Genomic DNA, 20,660 nt, shown 5'->3' with positions numbered 1-20,660 from the left:
CCACCAGCCGATAAATAAAGGATTTTGGAATATTAAATACTGAGGAATCCCGGAATAAAAATTTCGATCATCTGAACACCCCTCTTTTCGCGATTAGAGCCATATTTACGGAGATAAATCGATTTAAAGGTTTGGAAGGTCCACCAGCGATAAATAAAGGATTTTTGAATATTAAATGCTGAGGATTCATGGAATAAAAATTTCGATCATCTGGACACCCCTCTTTTCGCGATTAGAGCCATATTTACGGAGATAAATCGATTTAAAGGTTTGGAAGGTCCACCAGCCGATAAATAAAGGATTTTTGAATATTAAATGCTGAGGATTCATGGAATAAAAATTTCGATCATCTGGACACCCCTCTTTTCGCGATTAGAGCCATATTTACGGAGATAAATCGATTAAAAGGTTTGGAAGGTCCACCAGCCGATAAATAAAGGATTTTGGAATATTAAATACTGAGGAATCCCGGAATAAAAATTTCGATCATCTGAACACCCCTCTTTTCGCGATTAGAGCCATATTTACGGAGATAAATCGATTTAAAGGTTTGGAAGGTCCACCAGCCGATAAATAAAGGATTTTGGAATATTAAATACTGAGGAATCCCGAAATAAAAATTTCGATCATCTGAACACCCCTCTTTTCGCGATTAGAGCAGTATTTACGGAGATAAATCGATTTAAAGGTTTGGAAGGTCCACCAGCCGATAAATAAAGGATTTTGGAATATTAAATACTGAGGAATCCCGGAATAAAAATTTCGATCATCTGAACACCCCTCTTTTCGCGATTAGAGCAGTATTTACGGAGATAAATCGATTTAAAGGTTTGAACGGTCCACCAGCCGATAAATAAAGGATTTTTTACTGAGGAATCCCGAAATAAGAATTTCGATCAGTTGAACACCCCTCTTTTCGCGATTAGAGCAGTATTTACGGAGATAAATCGATTTAAAGGTTTGGAAGGTCCACCAGCCGATAAATAAAGGATTTTGGAATATTAAATACTGAGGAATCCCGGAATAAAAATTTCGATCATCTGAACACCCCTCTTTTCGCGATTAGAGCCATATTTACGGAGATAAATCGATTTAAAGGTTTGGAAGGTCCACCAGCCTATAAATAAAGGATTTTTGAATATTAAATGCTGAGGATTCATGGAATAAAAATTTCGATCATCTGAACACCCCTCTTTTCGCGATTAGAGCAGTATTTACGGAGATAAATCGATTTAAAGGTTTGGAAGGTCCACCAGCCGATAAACAAAGGATTTTGGAATATTAAATACTGAGGAACCCCGGAATAAAAATTTCGATCATCTGAACACCCCTCTTTTCGCGATTAGAGCAATATTTACGGAGATAAATCGATTTAAAGGTTTGGAAGGTCCACCAGCCGATAAATAAAGGATTTTGGAATATTAAATACTGAGGAATCCCGGAATAAAAATTTCGATCATCTGAACACCCCTCTTTTCGCGATTAGAGCCATATTTACGGAGATAAATCGATTTAAAGGTTTGGAAGGTCCACCAGCCGATAAATAAAGGATTTTGGAATATTAAATACTGAGGAATCCCGAAATAAAAATTTCGATCATCTGAACACCCCTCTTTTCGCGATTAGAGCAGTATTTACGGAGATAAATCGATTTAAAGGTTTGGAAGGTCCACCAGCCGATAAATAAAGGATTTTGGAATATTAAATACTGAGGAATCCCGGAATAAAAATTTCGATCATCTGAACACCCCTCTTTTCGCGATTAGAGCAGTATTTACGGAGATAAATCGATTTAAAGGTTTGAACGGTCCACCAGCCGATAAATAAAGGATTTTTTACTGAGGAATCCCGAAATAAGAATTTCGATCAGTTGAACACCCCTCTTTTCGCGATTAGAGCAGTATTTACGGAGATAAATCGATTTAAAGGTTTGGAAGGTCCACCAGCCGATAAATAAAGGATTTTGGAATATTAAATACTGAGGAATCCCGGAATAAAAATTTCGATCATCTGAACACCCCTCTTTTCGCGATTAGAGCCATATTTACGGAGATAAATCGATTTAAAGGTTTGGAAGGTCCACCAGCGATAAATAAAGGATTTTTGAATATTAAATGCTGAGGATTCATGGAATAAAAATTTCGATCATCTGGACACCCCTCTTTTCGCGATTAGAGCCATATTTACGGAGATAAATCGATTAAAAGGTTTGGAAGGTCCACCAGCCGATAAATAAAGGATTTTGGAATATTAAATACTGAGGAATCCCGGAATAAAAATTTCGATCATCTGAACACCCCTCTTTTCGCGATTAGAGCCATATTTACGGAGATAAATCGATTTAAAGGTTTGGAAGGTCCACCAGCCGATAAATAAAGGATTTTGGAATATTAAATACTGAGGAATCCCGAAATAAAAATTTCGATCATCTGAACACCCCTCTTTTCGCGATTAGAGCAGTATTTACGGAGATAAATCGATTTAAAGGTTTGGAAGGTCCACCAGCCGATAAATAAAGGATTTTGGAATATTAAATACTGAGGAATCCCGGAATAAAAATTTCGATCATCTGAACACCCCTCTTTTCGCGATTAGAGCAGTATTTACGGAGATAAATCGATTTAAAGGTTTGAACGGTCCACCAGCCGATAAATAAAGGATTTTTTACTGAGGAATCCCGAAATAAGAATTTCGATCAGTTGAACACCCCTCTTTTCGCGATTAGAGCAGTATTTACGGAGATAAATCGATTTAAAGGTTTGGAAGGTCCACCAGCCGATAAATAAAGGATTTTGGAATATTAAATACTGAGGAATCCCGGAATAAAAATTTCGATCATCTGAACACCCCTCTTTTCGCGATTAGAGCCATATTTACGGAGATAAATCGATTTAAAGGTTTGGAAGGTCCACCAGCGATAAATAAAGGATTTTTGAATATTAAATGCTGAGGATTCATGGAATAAAAATTTCGATCATCTGGACACCCCTCTTTTCGCGATTAGAGCCATATTTACGGAGATAAATCGATTTAAAGGTTTGGAAGGTCCACCAGCCGATAAATAAAGGATTTTGGAATATTAAATACTGAGGAATCCCGGAATAAAAATTTCCATCATCTGAACACCCCTCTTTTCGCGATTAGAGCCATATTTACGGAGATAAATCGATTTAAAGGTTTGGAAGGTCCACCAGCGATAAATAAAGGATTTTTGAATATTAAATGCTGAGGATTCATGGAATAAAAATTTCGATCATCTGGACACCCCTCTTTTCGCGATTAGAGCCATATTTACGGAGATAAATCGATTTAAAGGTTTGGAAGGCCCACCAGCCGATAAATAAAGGATTTTGGAATATTAAATACTGAGGAATCCCGGAATAAAAATTTCGATCATCTGAACACCCCTCTTTTCGCGATTAGAGCCATATTTACGGAGATAAATCGATTTAAAGGTTTGGAAGGCCCACCAGCCGATAAATAAAGGATTTTGGAATATTAAATACTGAGGAATCCCGGAATAAAAATTTCGATCATCTGAACACCCCTCTTTTCGCGATTAGAGCCATATTTACGGAGATAAATCGATTTAAAGGTTTGGAAGGTCCACCAGCCGATAAATAAAGGATTTTGGAATATTAAATACTGAGGAATCCCGAAATAAAAATTTCGATCATCTGAACACCCCTCTTTTCGCGATTAGAGCAGTATTTACGGAGATCAATCGATTTAAAGGTTTGGAAGGTCCACCAGCCGATAAACAAAGGATTTTGGAATATTAAATACTGAGGAACCCCGGAATAAAAATTTCGATCATCTGAACACCCCTCTTTTCGCGATTAGAGCCATATTTACGGAGATAAATCGATTTAAAGGTTTGGAAGGTCCACCAGCCTATAAATAAAGGATTTTTGAATATTAAATGCTGAGGATTCATGGAATAAAAATTTCGATCATCTGAACACCCCTCTTTTCACGATTAGAGCAGTATTTACGGAGATAAATCGATTTAAAGGTTTGGAAGGTCCACCAGCCGATAAACAAAGGATTTTGGAATATTAAATACTGAGGAACCCCGGAATAAAAATTTCGATCATCTGAACACCCCTCTTTTCGCGATTAGAGCAGTATTTACGGAGATAAATCGATTTAAAGGTTTGGAAGGTCCACCAGCCGATAAATAAAGGATTTTGGAATATTAAATACTGAGGAATCCCGGAATAAAAATTTCGATCATCTGAACACCCCTCTTTTCGCGATTAGAGCCATATTTACGGAGATAAATCGATTTAAAGGTTTGGAAGGCCCACCAGCCGAATAATAGAGGATTTTGGAATATTAAATACTGAGAAATCCCGGAATAAAAATTTCGATCATCTGAACACCCCTCTTTTCGCGATTAGAGCCATATTTACGGAGATAAATCGATTTAAAGGTTTGAAAGGCCCACCAGCCGATAAATAAAGGATTTTTGAATATTAAATACTGAGAAATCCCGGAATAAAAATTTCGATCATCTGAACACCCCTCTTTTCGCGATTAGAGCCATATTTACGGAGATAAATCGATTTAAAGGTTTGAAAGGCCCACCAGCCGATAAATAAAGGATTTTGGAATATTAAATACTGAGAAATCCCGGAATAAAAATTTCGATCATCTGAACACCCCTCTTTTCGCGATTAGAGCCATATTTACGGAGATAAATCGATTTAAAGGTTTGAAAGGCCCACCAGCCGATAAATAAAGGATTTTGGAATATTAAATACTGAGGAATCCCGGAATAAAAATTTCCATCATCTGAACACCCCTCTTTTCGCGATTAGAGCAGTATTTACGGAGATAAATCGATTTAAAGGTTTGGAAGGTCCACCAGCCAATAAATATAGGATTTTGCAATATTAAATACTGAGGAATCCCGGAATAAAAATTTTGATCATCTGAACACCCCTCTTTTCGCGATTAGAGCAGTATTACCTTTGTTACTAGCGTAACATAGGTATTAGAATCGATTTTCACACGTCCTGCCGTCTGCTCCCGATAGCCATCCACACAAGCTATCTCACCTGTATAAAACATTCTCAATCGATAGAACTCGGCGCTATCTGGCTCGACAGTTTAATTACGACATCGTAGAATCAAATTGAATATGAAAAATCGACCCAGCAAGGTGAAATTTGCTGATGTCTGTATGTGCGTCTGTGGACGCGTTTCATCTAGGCAAGCTTTTTTCGAGATGGCTCATGCGATCAATGTGGTTGATATCTCGTTCGATAGGCCCCATAGCGCCATTGATCGCTATTGAATTTTTTCTCGATCTGACTTCCGGTTTCGGAGATATATAGGCCAGAATGATTTTAGTGAACGATTTTTTAAAAATCAACGGTACACTTTATCAACATGATTTCTTTAACAGTAGAAAGACCTCATCCATATCTACTTGGGGAAAAAATTTCATACCGATCTGACTTCCGGTTCCGGAGATTTACAGGATAGAAAGATTTTAGTTAACGATTTTTTACAAATCAACGGTACATCCCATCAACATGAAATTTGCAGCAATGGAAAGACCTCATCCATATCTACCTGCAGAAAAAATTTCATACCGATCTGACGTTTGGTGTTCGAGATTCCGCCTTATTACCTTTGTTACTAGCGTAACATAGGTATTAGAATCGATTTTCACACGTCCTGCCGTCTGCTCCCGATAGCCATCCACACAAGCTATCTCACCTGTATAAAACATTCTCAATCGATAGAACTCGGCGCGATCTGGCTCGACAGTTTAATTACGACATCGTATGATACCTGCAATAATTAATCAAGAATATGGTTGATACGTGCATGTCGGTTAACCTCTGTTTTTTTTTTTTTTTTTTTAAGTCAGAAGAAGGCTTTATGTTTAGTTTGGGCGTTATGATGAGAAGAAGAAATCGTACGCAAAATCGTGGAATGTAGGGGAGAATAGTCCATAATGCACCCCTGAGGTAAAATGGCCCCGTGCAGTTTTTCGATGCTTATCCATTACTAATTCTGGAAATATCATGTGCCAGAATGTTAGTTCAAGCACTGAACTAGCAATGCTGATTTTTAAATTCACGAATTGACAATCGGAAAACTATGAAAAACAGCGCAGGGCCATTTCACGCCAGGGGTGCGATTTGAACCATCCTACCCTACATATTCCAATAGACCTTTTCGATGCTTAGTCGTCGTTCTCTATCTATCACACATGTATGAATCGACGGTGTATTTTCCCACTAATGTGTTTCCCTCTTGCTCGCACTCGTTGGATTTAAATTGTACAGTAGTGTGCGCCGATTAGACGCCGAGAAGCTCTAGTAGACCAGTCAGATGTTGTCCCTTCATATTTGTGCACGGCCGATGAGATCAACCCAAATAAAAGCCTCAATAATCTGCTGGGAAATGAGGAAAATTTACCAAAATTTTACACAGTCTAGTAGTAGTACCAATAGACCAACTGGAAAAACATGAAGTAAATCGCACTTTTTGCGATTAATGAGTAAAGTAAAATCAAATTTGGGTTAATCTCGTTGGCCGTGTGCAGAGAGTTTTTCCACCTGTCTGCACACGTTATTTCTAAACAATCCAAATTTAAGTAAGATCTACTCATTTCCATTAGAATTAGGGCTAAACAATATATAGCGAACTAGATTGTAACTGACAAGATAACAAATTAACATTCGGATTCAGGTGTTCATTCGCCATCTTGTCAGTCTCAACTTTGTTTACTCAATTTTAACCTTGGTCTCTATATATTATATAATATATATAATATTCACAAGGAGGATAGTGTAACTGACGCTTTAAACCTTGGTCTATATATCACCCTCAGTTTTAAAAAATCGCTATTAGAACTGGTACATCGTGAATCTCTCACCGATCAGCTCCTGCCGAGTTCACGGTCAAACTTATGTTAAATTGACATAACAGCGTGGCCCTGTTTACTGTAAATGAATACCGGAATAATGCTCGCGTAACATTTGAACAGGAGCTATCAACTTTTGTAAACAATTTGCTACACTGTTAAATATCGACACATTTTATTGGTAATTTTCCATGTAAAATATCACATGATTTTCTCGGGTTATTCGCGAAAGAGAATATCGATTACGTAAAACTCATATCAGCTCCTCATAGATAAGCCACAATTATATCTTAAAATTATTGTCATGTTAGAAAATTAACGTGAGGACATTAATCAATTGATTAATGAATAATAATTGCTGTTCAATTGGGCAGAGCAGAAACTGAGACCAGTAGAAATAAAAATATCCTCTAAGGCCTCGTATATCTATGGATACCCAAGTAACCAGTAAGCATTAGAACAATGCTCTAATTTAGCACTATATTCACATATAAAACAGTGATTAAATGCTTATCATGCAGTATATACTTATAAAGGGCTGATATAAAGCTAAAAAGGCGAAATAGCGGGCTAATAAAATGCTACGATGGCAGCCTCAAATAAGCATTACTAATGCTGATCTAGGGTATCTTATAAAACGTCAAATTTTTTTACCGCGCTCTATTTTTAGAAATTTTTATATAAATTTAATTTATTTTCATCGACCCAAACTGAATGAAAACAAAAAAGAAATCTTTCTACAGGTCCCATAACTCATAGGTTTTTCTCAACTTATTTGAAACCTTTGTTCAATTTCATCAGGTTTGTTATTTTCCAGCGAAACATGTTTAGGGATTGCTTGCTTGCTGAGATATATTGAATTGCGTACTCCAGTTCCGCAAAAATGATGTTAAGTTTTCCGCTTGGCTGCTGTGTTCAGCTTGTTCCTCTTCGCTAGCTTCTACGTATGATGCATCAGACAAGTGGTTCCACTCTTCTTCGGAATCTTCATCGGGACTATAATCTGTCAGGGAATTATCCAGGGAAGCTGTCTGAGAATTGCCTTCATCAGTCTCCTCGTCTGCAGAATTTGTTGGACGTTCCGGAACCGCACAAACAAATAATGCTGATTCTGATCCCAGTTCATTCGGTTGCTCAATTTCCGTAGCATTGGGAACATCAGAAACGTTTATATTACGATACACATGTACTTTTCGTCTGAAATGTCCACTTTTTAACGTTTTTTTCCACTTCTGAGGACCGTCCATGTTATTTTGATTTTATAAAGTATTTTTGATGATCAACACATAACTTTTTAGCCCTTCTAAACTTTAATCAAGCCCTTTATAAGCACTCAAGAAAGTTTTAATGCTAGGCTTTCTAAATGCATGTAAGCACTAAATCATTGCACTATATGCGCATACTAAGCTTTCTGTAATGCTTATTTTTATTAATGCTTCTGTGCACTAGCAATGCTAATATGAGGCTCATATGCATTAAAAATGCTAATATACGGCTTTTTGGCATTAGGAATGCTGAATTAGTGCCAATATAGAGCTATGGCTTAATGCTTATGGTTACTTGGGTAATATCAAAAACGAGATTATACTGGGTAATACTGGGTAACAAAGGTTCTATTCACCTGCCCGGTGGATCAATTTAGGTTTTTACGGAGATAAATCGATTTAAAGGTTTGCAAGGTCCACCAGCCAATAAATATAGGATTTTGCAATATTAAATACTGAGGAATCCCGGAATAAAAATTTCGATCATCTGAACACCCCTCTTTTCGCGATTAGAGCAGTATTTACGGAGATAAATCGATTTAAAGGTTTGGAAGGTCCACCAGCCAATAAATATAGGATTTTGCAATATTAAATACTGAGGAATCCCGGAATAAAAATTTCCATCATCTGAACACCCCTCTTTTCGCGATTAGAGCAGTATTTACGGAGATAAATCGATTTAAAGGTTTGGAAGGTCCACCAGCCAATAAATATAGGATTTTGCAATATTAAATACTGAGGAATCCCGGAATAAAAATTTCGATCATCTGAACACCCCTCTTTTCGCGATTAGAGCAGTATTTACGGAGATAAATCGATTTAAAGGTTTGGAAGGTCCACCAGCCAATAAATAAAGGATTTTGGAATATTAAATACTGAGGAATCCCGGAATAAAAATTTCCATCATCTGAACACCCCTCTTTTCGCGATTAGAGCAGTATTTACGGAGATAAATCGATTTAAAGGTTTGGAAGGTCCACCAGCCAATAAATATAGGATTTTGGAATATTAAATACTGAGGAATCCCGGAATAAAATTTTTGATCATCTGAACACCCCTCTTTTCGCGATTAGAGCAATATTTACGGAGATAAATCGATTTAAAGGTTTGGAAGGTCCACCAGGCAATAAATATAGGTTTTTGGAATATTAAATACTGAGGAATCCCGGAATAAAAATTTCGATCATCTGAACACCCCTCTTTTCGCGATTAGAGCAATATTTACGGAGATAAATCGATTTAAAGGTTTGGAAGGTCCACCAGGCAATAAATATAGGTTTTTGGAATATTAAATACTGATGAATCCCGGAATAAAAATTTCGATCATCTGAACACCCCTCTTTTCGCGATTAGAGCCATATTTACGGAGATAAATCGATTTAAAGGTTTGGAAGGTCCACAAGCCGAATAATATAGGATTTTGGAATATTAAATACTGAGGAATCCCGGAATAAAAATTTCCATCATCTGAACACCCCTCTTTTCGCGATTAGAGCAGTATTTACGGAGATAAATCGATTTAAAGGTTTGGAAGGTCCACCAGCCGATAAATAAAGGATTTTTGAATATTAAATACTGAGGAATCCCGAAATAAAAATTTCGATCATCTGAACACCCCTCTTTTCGCGATTAGAGCAGTATTTACGGAGATAAATCGATTTAAAGGTTTGGAAGGTCCACCAGCCGATAAATAAAGGATTTTTGAATATTAAATACTGATGAATCCCGAAATAAAAATTTCGATCATCTGGACACCCCTCTTTTCGCGATTAGAGCCATATTTACGGAGATAAATCGATTTAAAGGTTTGGAAGGTCCACCAGCCGATAAATAAAGGATTTTGGAATATTAAATACTGAGGAATCCCGGAATAAAAATTTCGATCATCTGAACACCCCTCTTTTCGCGATTAGAGCCATATTTACGGAGATAAATCGATTTAAAGGTTTGGAAGGCCCACCAGCCGATAAATAAAGGCTTTTTGAATATGAAATACTGAGGAATCTCGAAATAAAAATTTCGATCATCTGAACACCCCTCTTTTCGCGATTAGAGGCATATTTACGGAGATAAATCGATTTAAAGGTTTGGAAGGTCCACCAGCCAATAAATATAGGATTTTGCAATATTAAATACTGAGGAATCCCGGAATAAAAATTTCGATCATCTGAACACCCCTCTTTTCGCGATTAGAGCCATATTTACGGAGATAAATCGATTTAAAGGTTTGGAAGGCCCACCAGCCGATATATAAAGGCTTTTTGAATATGAAATACTGAGAAATCCCGGAATAAAAATTTCGATCATCTGAACACCCCTCTTTTCGCGATTAGAGCCATATTTACGGAGATAAATCGATTTAAAGGTTTGGAAGGCCCACCAGCCGATAAATAAAGGATTTTGGAATATTAAATACTGAGGAATCCCGGAATAAAAAATTCGATCATCTGAACACCCCTCTTTTCGCGATACGAGCAGTATTTACGGAGATAAATCGGTTTAAAGGTTTGGAAGGCCCACCAGCCAATAAATAAAGGATTTTGGAATATTAAATTCTGAGGAATCCCGGAATAAGAATTTCGATCATCTGAACACCCCTCTTTTCGCGATTAGAGCCATATTTACCGAGATAATTCGATTTAAAGGTTTGGAAGGCCCTCCAGCCAATAAATAAAGGATTTTTGAATATTAAATACTGAGAAATCCCGGAATAAAAATTTCGATCATCTGGACACCCCCCTTATTCTAGCAGTATTTACGGAGATAAATCGATTTAAAGGTTTGGAAGGTCCACCAGCCGAATAATAAAGGATTTTGGAATATTGAATACTTAGAAATCCCGGAATAAAAATTTCTATCATCTGAACACCCCTCTTTTTGCGATTAGAGCAGTATTTACGGAGATAAATCGATTTAAAGGTTTGGAAGGTCCACCAGCCGATAAATAAAGGATGTTGGAATATTAAATAGTGAGGAATCCCGGAATACAAATTTCGATCATCTGAACACCCCTCTTTTCGCGATTAGAGCCATATTTACCGAGATAATTCGATTTAAAGGTTTGGAAGGCCCTCCAGCCGATAAATAAAGGATTTTTGAATATTAAATACTGAGAAATCCCGGAATAAAAATTTCGATCATCTGGACACCCCCCTTATTCTAGCAGTATTTACGGAGATAAATCGATTTAAAGGTTTGGAAGGTCCACCAGCCGAATAATAAAGGATTTTGGAATATTGAATACTTAGAAATCCCGGAATAAAAATTTCGATCATCTGAACACCCCTCTTTTTGCGATTAGAGCAGTATTTACGGAGATAAATCGATTTAAAGGTTTGGAAGGTCCACCAGCCGATAAATAAAGGATTTTGGAATATTAAATACTGAGGAATCCCGGAATAAGAATTTCGATCATCTGAACACCCCTCTTTTCGCGATTAGAGCCATATTTACGGTGATAAATCGATTTAAAGGTTTGGAAGGTCCACCAGCCGATAAATAAAGGATTTTGCAATATTAAATATTGAGGAATCCCGAGATAAGAATTTCGATCATCTGAACACCCCTCTTTTCGCGATTAGAGCCATATTTACGGTGATAAATCGATTTAAAGGTTTGGAAGGTCCACCAGCCGATAAATAAAGGATTTTTGAATATGAAATACTGAGGAATCCCGAAATAAAAATTTCGATCATCTGAACACCCCTCTTTTTGCGATTATAGCAGTATTTACGGAGATAAATCGATTTAAAGGTTTGGAAGGTCCACCAGCCGATAAATAAAGGATTTTGGAATATTAAATACTGAGGAATCCCGGAATAAGAATTTCGATCATCTGAACACCCCTCTTTTCGCGATTAGAGCCATATTTACGGTGATAAATCGATTTAAAGGTTTGGAAGGTCCACCAGCCGATAAATAAAGGATTTTGCAATATTAAATATTGAGGAATCCCGAGATAAGAATTTCGATCATCTGAACACCCCTCTTTTCGCGATTAGAGCCATATTTACGGTGATAAATCGATTTAAAGGTTTGGAAGGTCCACCAGCCGATAAATAAAGGATTTTTGAATATGAAATACTGAGGAATCCCGAAATAAAAATTTCGATCATCTGAACACCCCTCTTTTTGCGATTATAGCAGTATTTACGGAGATAAATCGATTTAAAGGTTTGGAAGGTCCACCAGCCGATAAATAAAGGATTTTGGAATATTAAATACTGAGGAATCCCGGAATAAGAATTTCGATCATCTGAACACCCCTCTTTTCGCGATTAGAGCCATATTTACGGTGATAAATCGATTTAAAGGTTTGGAAGGTCCACCAGCCGATAAATAAAGGATTTTGCAATATTAAATATTGAGGAATCCCGAGATAAGAATTTCGATCATCTGAACACCCCTCTTTTCGCGATTAGAGCCATATTTACGGTGATAAATCGATTTAAAGGTTTGGAAGGTCCACCAGCCGATAAATAAAGGATTTTTGAATATGAAATACTGAGGAATCCCGAAATAAAAATTTCGATCATCTGAACACCCCTCTTTTCGCGATTAGAGCCATATTTACCGAGATAATTCGATTTAAAGGTTTGGAAGGCCCTCCAGCCGATAAATAAAGGATTTTTGAATATTAAATACTGAGAAATCCCGGAATAAAAATTTCGATCATCTGGACACCCCCCTTATTCTAGCAGTATTTACGGAGATAAATCGATTTAAAGGTTTGGAAGGTCCACCAGCCGAATAATAAAGGATTTTGGAATATTGAATACTTAGAAATCCCGGAATAAAAATTTCGATCATCTGAACACCCCTCTTTTTGCGATTAGAGCAGTATTTACGGAGATAAATCGATTTAAAGGTTTGGAAGGTCCACCAGCCGATAAATAAAGGATTTTGGAATATTAAATACTGAGGAACCCCGGAATAAGAATATCGATCATCTGAACACCTCTCTTTTCGCGATTAGAGCCATATTTACGGTGATAAATCGATTTAAAGGTTTGGAAGGTCCACCAGCCGATAAATAAAGGATTTTGCAATATTAAATATTGAGGAATCCCGAAATAAGAATTTCGATCATCTGAACACCCCTCTTTTTGCGATTAGAGCAGTATTTACGGTGATAAATCGATTTAAAGGTTTGGAAGGTCCACCAGCCGATAAATAAAGGATTTTTGAATATTAAATACTGAGGAATCCCGAAATAAAAATTTCGATCATCTGAACACCCCTCTTTTTGCGATTAGAGCAGTATTTACGGAGATAAATCGATTTAAAGGTTTGGAAGGTCCACCAGCTGATAAATAAATGATTTTGCAATATTAAATATTGAGGAATCCCGAAATAAGAATTTCGATCATCTGAACACCCCTCTTTTCGCGATACGAGCAGTATTTACGGAGATAAATCGATTTAAAGGTTTGGAAGGCCCAGCAGCCAATAAATAAAGGATTTTGAAAAATGAAATACCCATGAGCGGCAGTGTAGGTGTAAGGCAAACAACCAACGTCGTATTTATTCAGTTTAACTTTATTATCTATAATGTATGTTTACATATTTGATTTATAGTTCATAATTCAATAAAATTAAATTGCGAAATTGGAGTGGAATTCCTCTTCTGTAGATCAAACTTCCTGTTTTACTAATTGTTCATCACCTAACACAATCTGTGTTACACAATGTTTCAAAATGTGGAAATAACTAAAGCTTAAACGGCTTCCCAACGTAATAATTTTACTTGCTTTTATAAGAATACTTTTTCGTGTCTACGTGCCTGTTTAGGTATTTATTTGCTTTTCTGTTCAAAGTTTTCAGTACACTTATTATAATCGTCATGCGGAATCGATAAATGCATCCATGGGTTGTCCTTCTATCGAAATTTTGGCATTGTTTGTTCTCTTCTTCTACTACTAACTTGTATACCTACCACTTTGGTTGTCCGCTTCTTCACCCGATGGGCGATCATGAACAGAAAGAAGGTGATGAATGTTCACGACAAACCTAGAAATGTTTATCAGCGCACTAAAAACAATACGTTAAATAACCAACTGCAAAACAGAACTTGTTTGATGTAGCATGCACTTTTTTTTTAATTTCTCGAAACATCGGAAAAGAGAGGAATGATGATCAACACTGTTTTCTTATTTTGACTTGCACAATTGTCGCAGCTTCTAATACTCGAACCGGCTACCTAATTAGTTCGAATTTCTTCCACTTTCGTGTGCCATGTGCTTTACTCTAAATGCAAATTGAAACGACAGTAAATAGTAGTAGCAATGTAGCAGAGCGCGGGAGGAACGACGACGACGGCAGCGAAGAGAACTACTACAAAACTACGTCATGGTGCCAAACACGGGATTGTGACGGCAAATGCCCGGACCATACTCTTCGTAGGCGGCTTTCGTGTGGCAAACCTGATAGAATTCGGGCTGAAAAGGATATAATTATGGGATGAAGTATGCGGACAATTAGAAGCAGAAGGACTCACCGTCGATGCCAGCATGCTTCCACCGAACCAGACGGCGTATCTCTGCATATGATGTGAAATAACCGAAACGTCGATCGGTTTAGGCTGTAATCGAAATGTGACCGTAATTAACACATGTGCATGAATAAGTAGGGGGACAGTTTTACCTTGATCCTTCCTTCGCTCAGGTTTTCGCTAATTCTCAAACGGGCATCTACGCTGCGCTTGATGTCTCGCTGCAGTCGACGACCTGAATTTGGAACCTTAGAATTATAGCTCACAAATGTAGAATTTTTTGGTCTTACCGAAATCCCTGAACATGGTTGATCCACCGCTCAGCACGATATTGTTATACAACGGCCGTCTCACATCGATCGGACAGTTCTGGATCACCGTATCGACAATCTCCGACAGAGGCGTTGTGAAGTCTGGGTTAGAAAACTCCGGGTGGAAGAAAATCTCCGGCCCAAGGAACCGCTCATAGCCGATATCCACCCCGAACGGTTGCTTGGTAATTGCATTGATTCCCTCGTAGTGACGCATCCACTTGGCTGGTTCTGAATCGTACTTGGCAAACTCCTTCGCAATGTCCGGACAAATGTAGCTGAATCGTTCCTTAATTGCCTTGGCCGTCTCCAAGCTCTGCTCCGGAGGGATTCCCACCTCACGCTCCCGAAGCAAACTCTGGATAAACGAAGTAATGTTCCGTCCGGCGATCGGAATGTGCTTGATGCATGATCCGATGACGTAGCCTTCGGCCACCGGAATAACGTGCGTCACGCCATCACCACTGTCAACAACGATTCCCGTCAGCGTCCGTTCCTCCACGGGACGGGACGCCCAGCTAGCCGCAAGGGCAAGCACCGCTTGCACAGCAATGTACAACCCCGGCACATTGAACGTCTCGAACATAATCTCTGCCGTATACTCCCGATTCTCCGGAGTATTCAACGGTGGCTCCGTCAGCAGAAAGTGATGATCTTCCGGTTCGGCTCGTAGATACTTGAAGATGCACTGTTCCAAGAAGCGTTCCATCAAGTCCCAATCCTCGACCAGTCCATGACGAACGGGATACTAAAAGCAAACATACACACACAAAATTTCAATCGATCGGCGCCGAACTCTAAACCTCCCTCAATAAACAGTGGCAGTGCGACGATAAGTCGTACATCCCATGTAAGTGACTCATCACCCGCAAATGGAAACCGGACCTTACCTTAACCGAGTACCCGGTGGCATCGAATGCTTCATCGCCGATGAAAAAGTCCAAATCCTCGACTCCCTTCGTAACGCGGCGGGCACTCTGGTCACCGACCTTAGCCGTTTCTTTGATGGCAATCGCCGACGGAATGATAAATTGGGGCTCCTTATTCGCTGCGAAGCCGAGCTTCGTGTAGCTAAAACAAGACAAACGGGCGCGACGAGGCGAGGTAATGTTGATAAGAAAATTACCGAGATAAAAAAAATATCCACTGTAGAAGAAGTGCCCGACCCTCCCCGGACGGGAGCCGATTATGGTTGCCTCTACCTACCCCGTTCCGACGTCGATCACGCAAGCTGGCAATCTTCCCGTCATTTTCACCTATGTCTGCCGAAAACTCGTAAAACACTGCACTACCACTAGACGAGAACACGGAACTACGTTGGAAATTAGTTTTCACGGCGAATGTTGAGCTATTTCTTGCCAAAAATTGACAATTTTTGCAACCACACCTAACGAGAACTCCGATCCGAGAAATTATTTGTCACCCCGATGAAGTTTTCGCTTTCGGATTTTATTCGTTCTCTTTTGATACGTGATTCGTGCCGTCAGATGAGCTGTCAGCGGTACTTTGACAGCTGTATATGCAGGGATGCATTGGCTGATACACTGATAAATTAAACTTTCTCATTTTGCTTTGACTTAATACTCAGTTTAGGCTGTGAACCATTTGCCGAGTTAAATTTAACTCGTGGTTAAAAGTGACATATCGAAAGTTATTTTCTATGTTCGAAAATCCCCGTGTTGTCGATCGACCGGTTTTCGACCCACCGTTGTCAAAAATTTAACTTCTTGTCTGTCAGAAATAACCATGCTCGGATAGCAGGGTTCATCGATAACTTTCCATCTGTCAAATTTTAACCAATAGTTAAAATAATCCATCAAATGGTTCAGAGCCTTAATCAACCGGTGCAAACCTGGGTACTGCGGACTCACTCAATGTACTTGTCACTTGGGAGCCAGTCAGAACTGTCAAACGGGAGCCAAACATTCAGAAGCAACAAACTCAGGTACTGTTCTTACCTCTCGTCAAGCATTGCAATCTCATAAAAATGATTCATACTTTTTCATAACACATTCTTAATTGTAAGCTCAAAGACAAAAACCAACAGGCTCAATGATGAAAGTATAAAAACCAGCATAGTTTTTATGACTCAGCTGAGTTTTCAATTGCAGTAAAACATGCTTTGGCGAAACATGTTTGTAAACAAACTTTGATAAAGTCATGGGTGCTCGAGCACTCCTGGCTCAGAGCTTTTGGCGGGAATCAACTCAGAAAGAACAAAACAATTTTATACTTGAACCAATTTTCAAGCACCATTGGCTTGCAGAATGAAATTGATTTACTCCACAGTACTCAGATATATATGTGTCGGACACATAGTTATACCACAAACGAAGTGACAGACGACTTACTGGCGAAGAAATCCATTAAAATAATGTGGTTCACTGTAATAGAATTTTCTTGGAAGCTTATGCCATCATCCACCAGATGGGTTAGTTTTTTTGTTTTGATTTGAACAAAGTGTATTTTGTGTACAATGATTCTTTGACAGTGTGCAAAGAGTGTATCATTTTGTCATTTTTTTATGCATTTCAATTTTGAGTAGAGTGAAAGAGATAGAACCAAAACATTCTGACACATTTGGTGAAAATGCTAGTACAATCCAGTAGTAGTGTTGCCATGTGGTACAATCCAGTAGTAGTGGTGTTGCCATGTAATACACTGAAAAATTTAAATAGCAGGTTAGTCACCAAAGTTTTCGAGCCGCTCCGTCTGTCACTTCGTTTGTGGTTATACGCAGAAAAATTTATCTTTGAAACAAAAATATTTGAGGTAAATTTAAACGTAAACTCAGTCGGTTATGGCCACAAAAATAAACAAGGTTTATTTCAAACGTAACGTTCAAACGTTTGAAGTCATGTAATATTAATGTTTAAAATAAAAATAATGTGGCGTTTATTTTAAAAATATTCGTGTTGAAAATAAACGTGAATATTTTTGTTTGGTTTGACAGCTATGCGAACAGAAATAAATATGTTTATTTTAAACACGCTTCTTATGTTTGAAAGAAACATACTTAATTTTAAATTATATTAGCATTTGAATGTTTGTAGGATAAAGCAAAACAAATGGATTGCAAAGAGATGAAAAAAAACAATCTGCAGACAGCCCTAATAAACAAATACCATAAACGAACTGTATCCCGGATGGGTAAACTATCCCACAAATGGTTTGGATGATACCCCGAACACGTCGTAAAGCTCTCTTTTATGGGGGGCATCTAAACTTCTGTTCTTTTACGGGTTTGATTAAAGGTGGGCTGTGGATGTTAAGATCCTGGTCCGAAGCCTCTCGTAGACCACGCTGGATGTACAATCAAGCAGATTGGACAAGTTATCAAGAGGCAATCACCGGTACCTGCAGAGAATCCGAACCGACCAACCTCTCGGACTACATCGGTTAGATTTTTCAAGCGGCAACAGACACTATTCCTCGATCAAGTACCATCCCAGGACGAAAAGCCCTTCCGTGGTGGGGGACAAACACAAAAATCGCTGTGAAAGCCAGGAGAAAGGCTCTTCGTGCCGCCAAGCGATTAAATAAAAACCACCCCGACAAGGAGGTTGCTTTGGCTCACTACCGTGCAAAAAGGAACGAATGTCGGCAAACTATACGCGAAGCGAAAGCCCAAAGTTGGGAGAACTTTCTCAACGAAATCAGCCCAAACCAATCGGCAGCTGATCTGTGGGGAAAGGTTAATGCTTTAAGTGGGAAGAGAAAAAACCGGGGAATCACACTTAAATGTGAAGGAGGAATTACCCGCGATTCAGATACTATTGCCGATGTGCTTGGAGAATACTTTGCCTCTCTATCAGCCATAGAAGGCTACGAAGAACGCTTCCGTAGGAAAAAAGTTGCTTCGACACCCCCCATAGCCAGCATGCTAATTCCAGAGGAAACAATTGTGCCGGAAATAAACGACCCCTTCCAGATGAACGAGCTCGCTCTAGCCTTATCAAAGGCTAAAGGCAATTCTGCGGGCCCTGACGAGGTGGGCTATCCTTTGCTCCGGACTCTACCACCAGAAGGAAGACGCAAGCTTCTAGATCTAATCAACCAGGAGTGGCTGCACAACTCCCTGCCTCAGGATTGGAAGCATAGTCTCGTGGTCCCGATCCTCAAGCAAGGAAAGCCAGGCAGACAAGCTAGTGATTTCAGGCCGATCTCCCTCACATGCTGTGCCTCCAAAATCGTGGAAAGGATGGTAAATAGTTGACTGATGAACTTTCTAGAATCCAGGGACCTACTTGACCACCGTCAACACGCCTTTCGTCCAGGACACGGCACAAACACGTACTTCGCTACACTTGCCCAAGCCCTTGAACACCACGTCGAACTGGCAGCTTTAGACATAGCAAAAGCTTGTCATCCGACAAATGGCTGATTGGGGCCTTGGCGGGCACCTGATGCATTTCGTGAAGAATTTATTGGCAAACCGCACCTTTCAGGTACTTCTGGGAAACCACCGTTCCGCAACATTCCGTGAGGAGACTGGCGTACCACAGGGTTCGGTTATCGCGGTCACCCTTTTCTTAATTTGTATGAATGGAGTTTTCGTTAACCTTCCTAAGGAAATTTACATCTTTGTGTACGCTGACGACATTATCCTCCTAATCACTCACAAAACCATAAAGGCACTACGTAGAAAGATGGGCGCAGCCACAAGGGCAGTCTCCCTGTGGACATCACTGACTGGCTTCCAACTCTCAGCCGAAAAATGCACACTAGTGCACATCTGCTCTCACCATCATGCCGTCCTTAACACTCCCATCTGTATCAATGGTACAGCTATTCCCATCAGGAGGTCAGCCCGTATCCTCGGAGTTCGAATTGACCGATATTTGACCTTTTCTGCCCACTTCGACGAAGTCAAGAACGCCTGCAAGACACGTCTTAATCTGCTACGATCCATCGCAGGTCGACACACAGACAGTCTTCGAGTTGCTAGAACAATTTTAGAATCACGTCTCCTTTATGGAATCGAAGTTACCTGTCTCGCTCGCGAACAACTTATTACGAAACTAGCCTCTACATACCACTAAGCTATCCGTATCTCGTCCGGCCTACTACCATCCACGCCTGCAATTGCAGCTTGCGCGGAAAGTGGAGTACTACCATTCAACCTTCTAGTTACTCAGACCATCTGTAACCGATCAATTAGCTTCGAGGAGAAGACAGCTGGCTCAGATGAAGGAGTTTTCCCCCTTACCGAGGCCAAACAACTCCTTTCAGCCACCGCCAATCTGGAGCTCCCCCCGGTGTCTAGCATACATTGGTGTGCTCACGGCACTAGTGAGATCCGTCGCGGAACTCCAGAGAACCAGATACTGCAACCACACTATCCGTTCCTCCGATGGATCGGTTTCCCGTGAAGGGGTTGGCATCGGCATCGCGGGCCCCCAAATGTCCGTACTTCATCGACTTCCAGACCAGTACACTATATTCTCGGCAGAAGCGGTCTCTGCTTTTATTGCTGCTACCACTCCCTCAAACAAGCCGATTGCCGTATTTACGGACTCCGCAAGTGTAGTTTTAGCCCTCAACTCAGACTCTATTAAGCACTCATGGGTCCAAGCCATTCAGCGATATGCCCCCAGAAACACTACATTTGTATGGATTCCGGGCCACTGCGGCATTCGTGGTAAAACGGAGGCGGATCATCTAGCGGCTTCTGGAAGACAAGCCCAACTGTTCACCAAGGAGGTTCC

At 39.5% G+C, this 20,660-nt stretch overlaps 1 protein-coding gene across 1 annotated transcript; it reads right to left on the bottom strand.

The window, feature by feature from the left end:
• Window positions 1-13,723: 13,723 nt before the first annotated feature.
• Arp3 (Actin-related protein 3) lies at window positions 13,724-16,402 on the bottom strand. Its single transcript, XM_065230305.1, has 6 exons — window positions 16,159-16,402; window positions 15,843-16,023; window positions 14,932-15,700; window positions 14,794-14,876; window positions 14,648-14,731; window positions 13,724-14,588 (listed from the first exon to the last, which is right to left on the bottom strand). Exons 1-6 carry the CDS (start codon window positions 16,200-16,202, stop codon window positions 14,493-14,495), a joined length of 1,257 nt encoding a protein of 418 aa, XP_065086377.1. The 5' UTR covers window positions 16,203-16,402; the 3' UTR covers window positions 13,724-14,492.
• Window positions 16,403-20,660: the final 4,258 nt, after the last annotated feature.

Source organism: Ochlerotatus camptorhynchus, unplaced genomic scaffold (assembly GCF_037179485.1).
Source record: "Ochlerotatus camptorhynchus isolate MF236.1 unplaced genomic scaffold, CSIRO-AGI_Acam_v1.1 ptg000330l, whole genome shotgun sequence".
NCBI classification, from domain to species: domain Eukaryota; kingdom Metazoa; phylum Arthropoda; class Insecta; order Diptera; family Culicidae; genus Ochlerotatus; species Ochlerotatus camptorhynchus.
Note: the sequence above shows the minus strand (reverse complement) of the source record. Positions and strands in the feature narration are given on the sequence as shown.

Bases quoted from the DNA above. Each gene is read 5' to 3' on its own strand.
- Arp3 (XM_065230305.1), bottom strand. From the start codon at position 16,202: ATGACGGGAAGATTGCCAGCTTGCGTGATCGACGTCGGAACGGG. The intron at 14,877-14,931 runs GTAAGACCAAAA...TTCCAAATTCAG, and splicing joins AACCATGTTCAGGGATTTCG to GTCGTCGACTGCAGCGAGAC. The intron at 14,732-14,793 runs GTAAAACTGTCC...TTTCGATTACAG, and splicing joins TGAGCGAAGGAAGGATCAAG to CCTAAACCGATCGACGTTTC.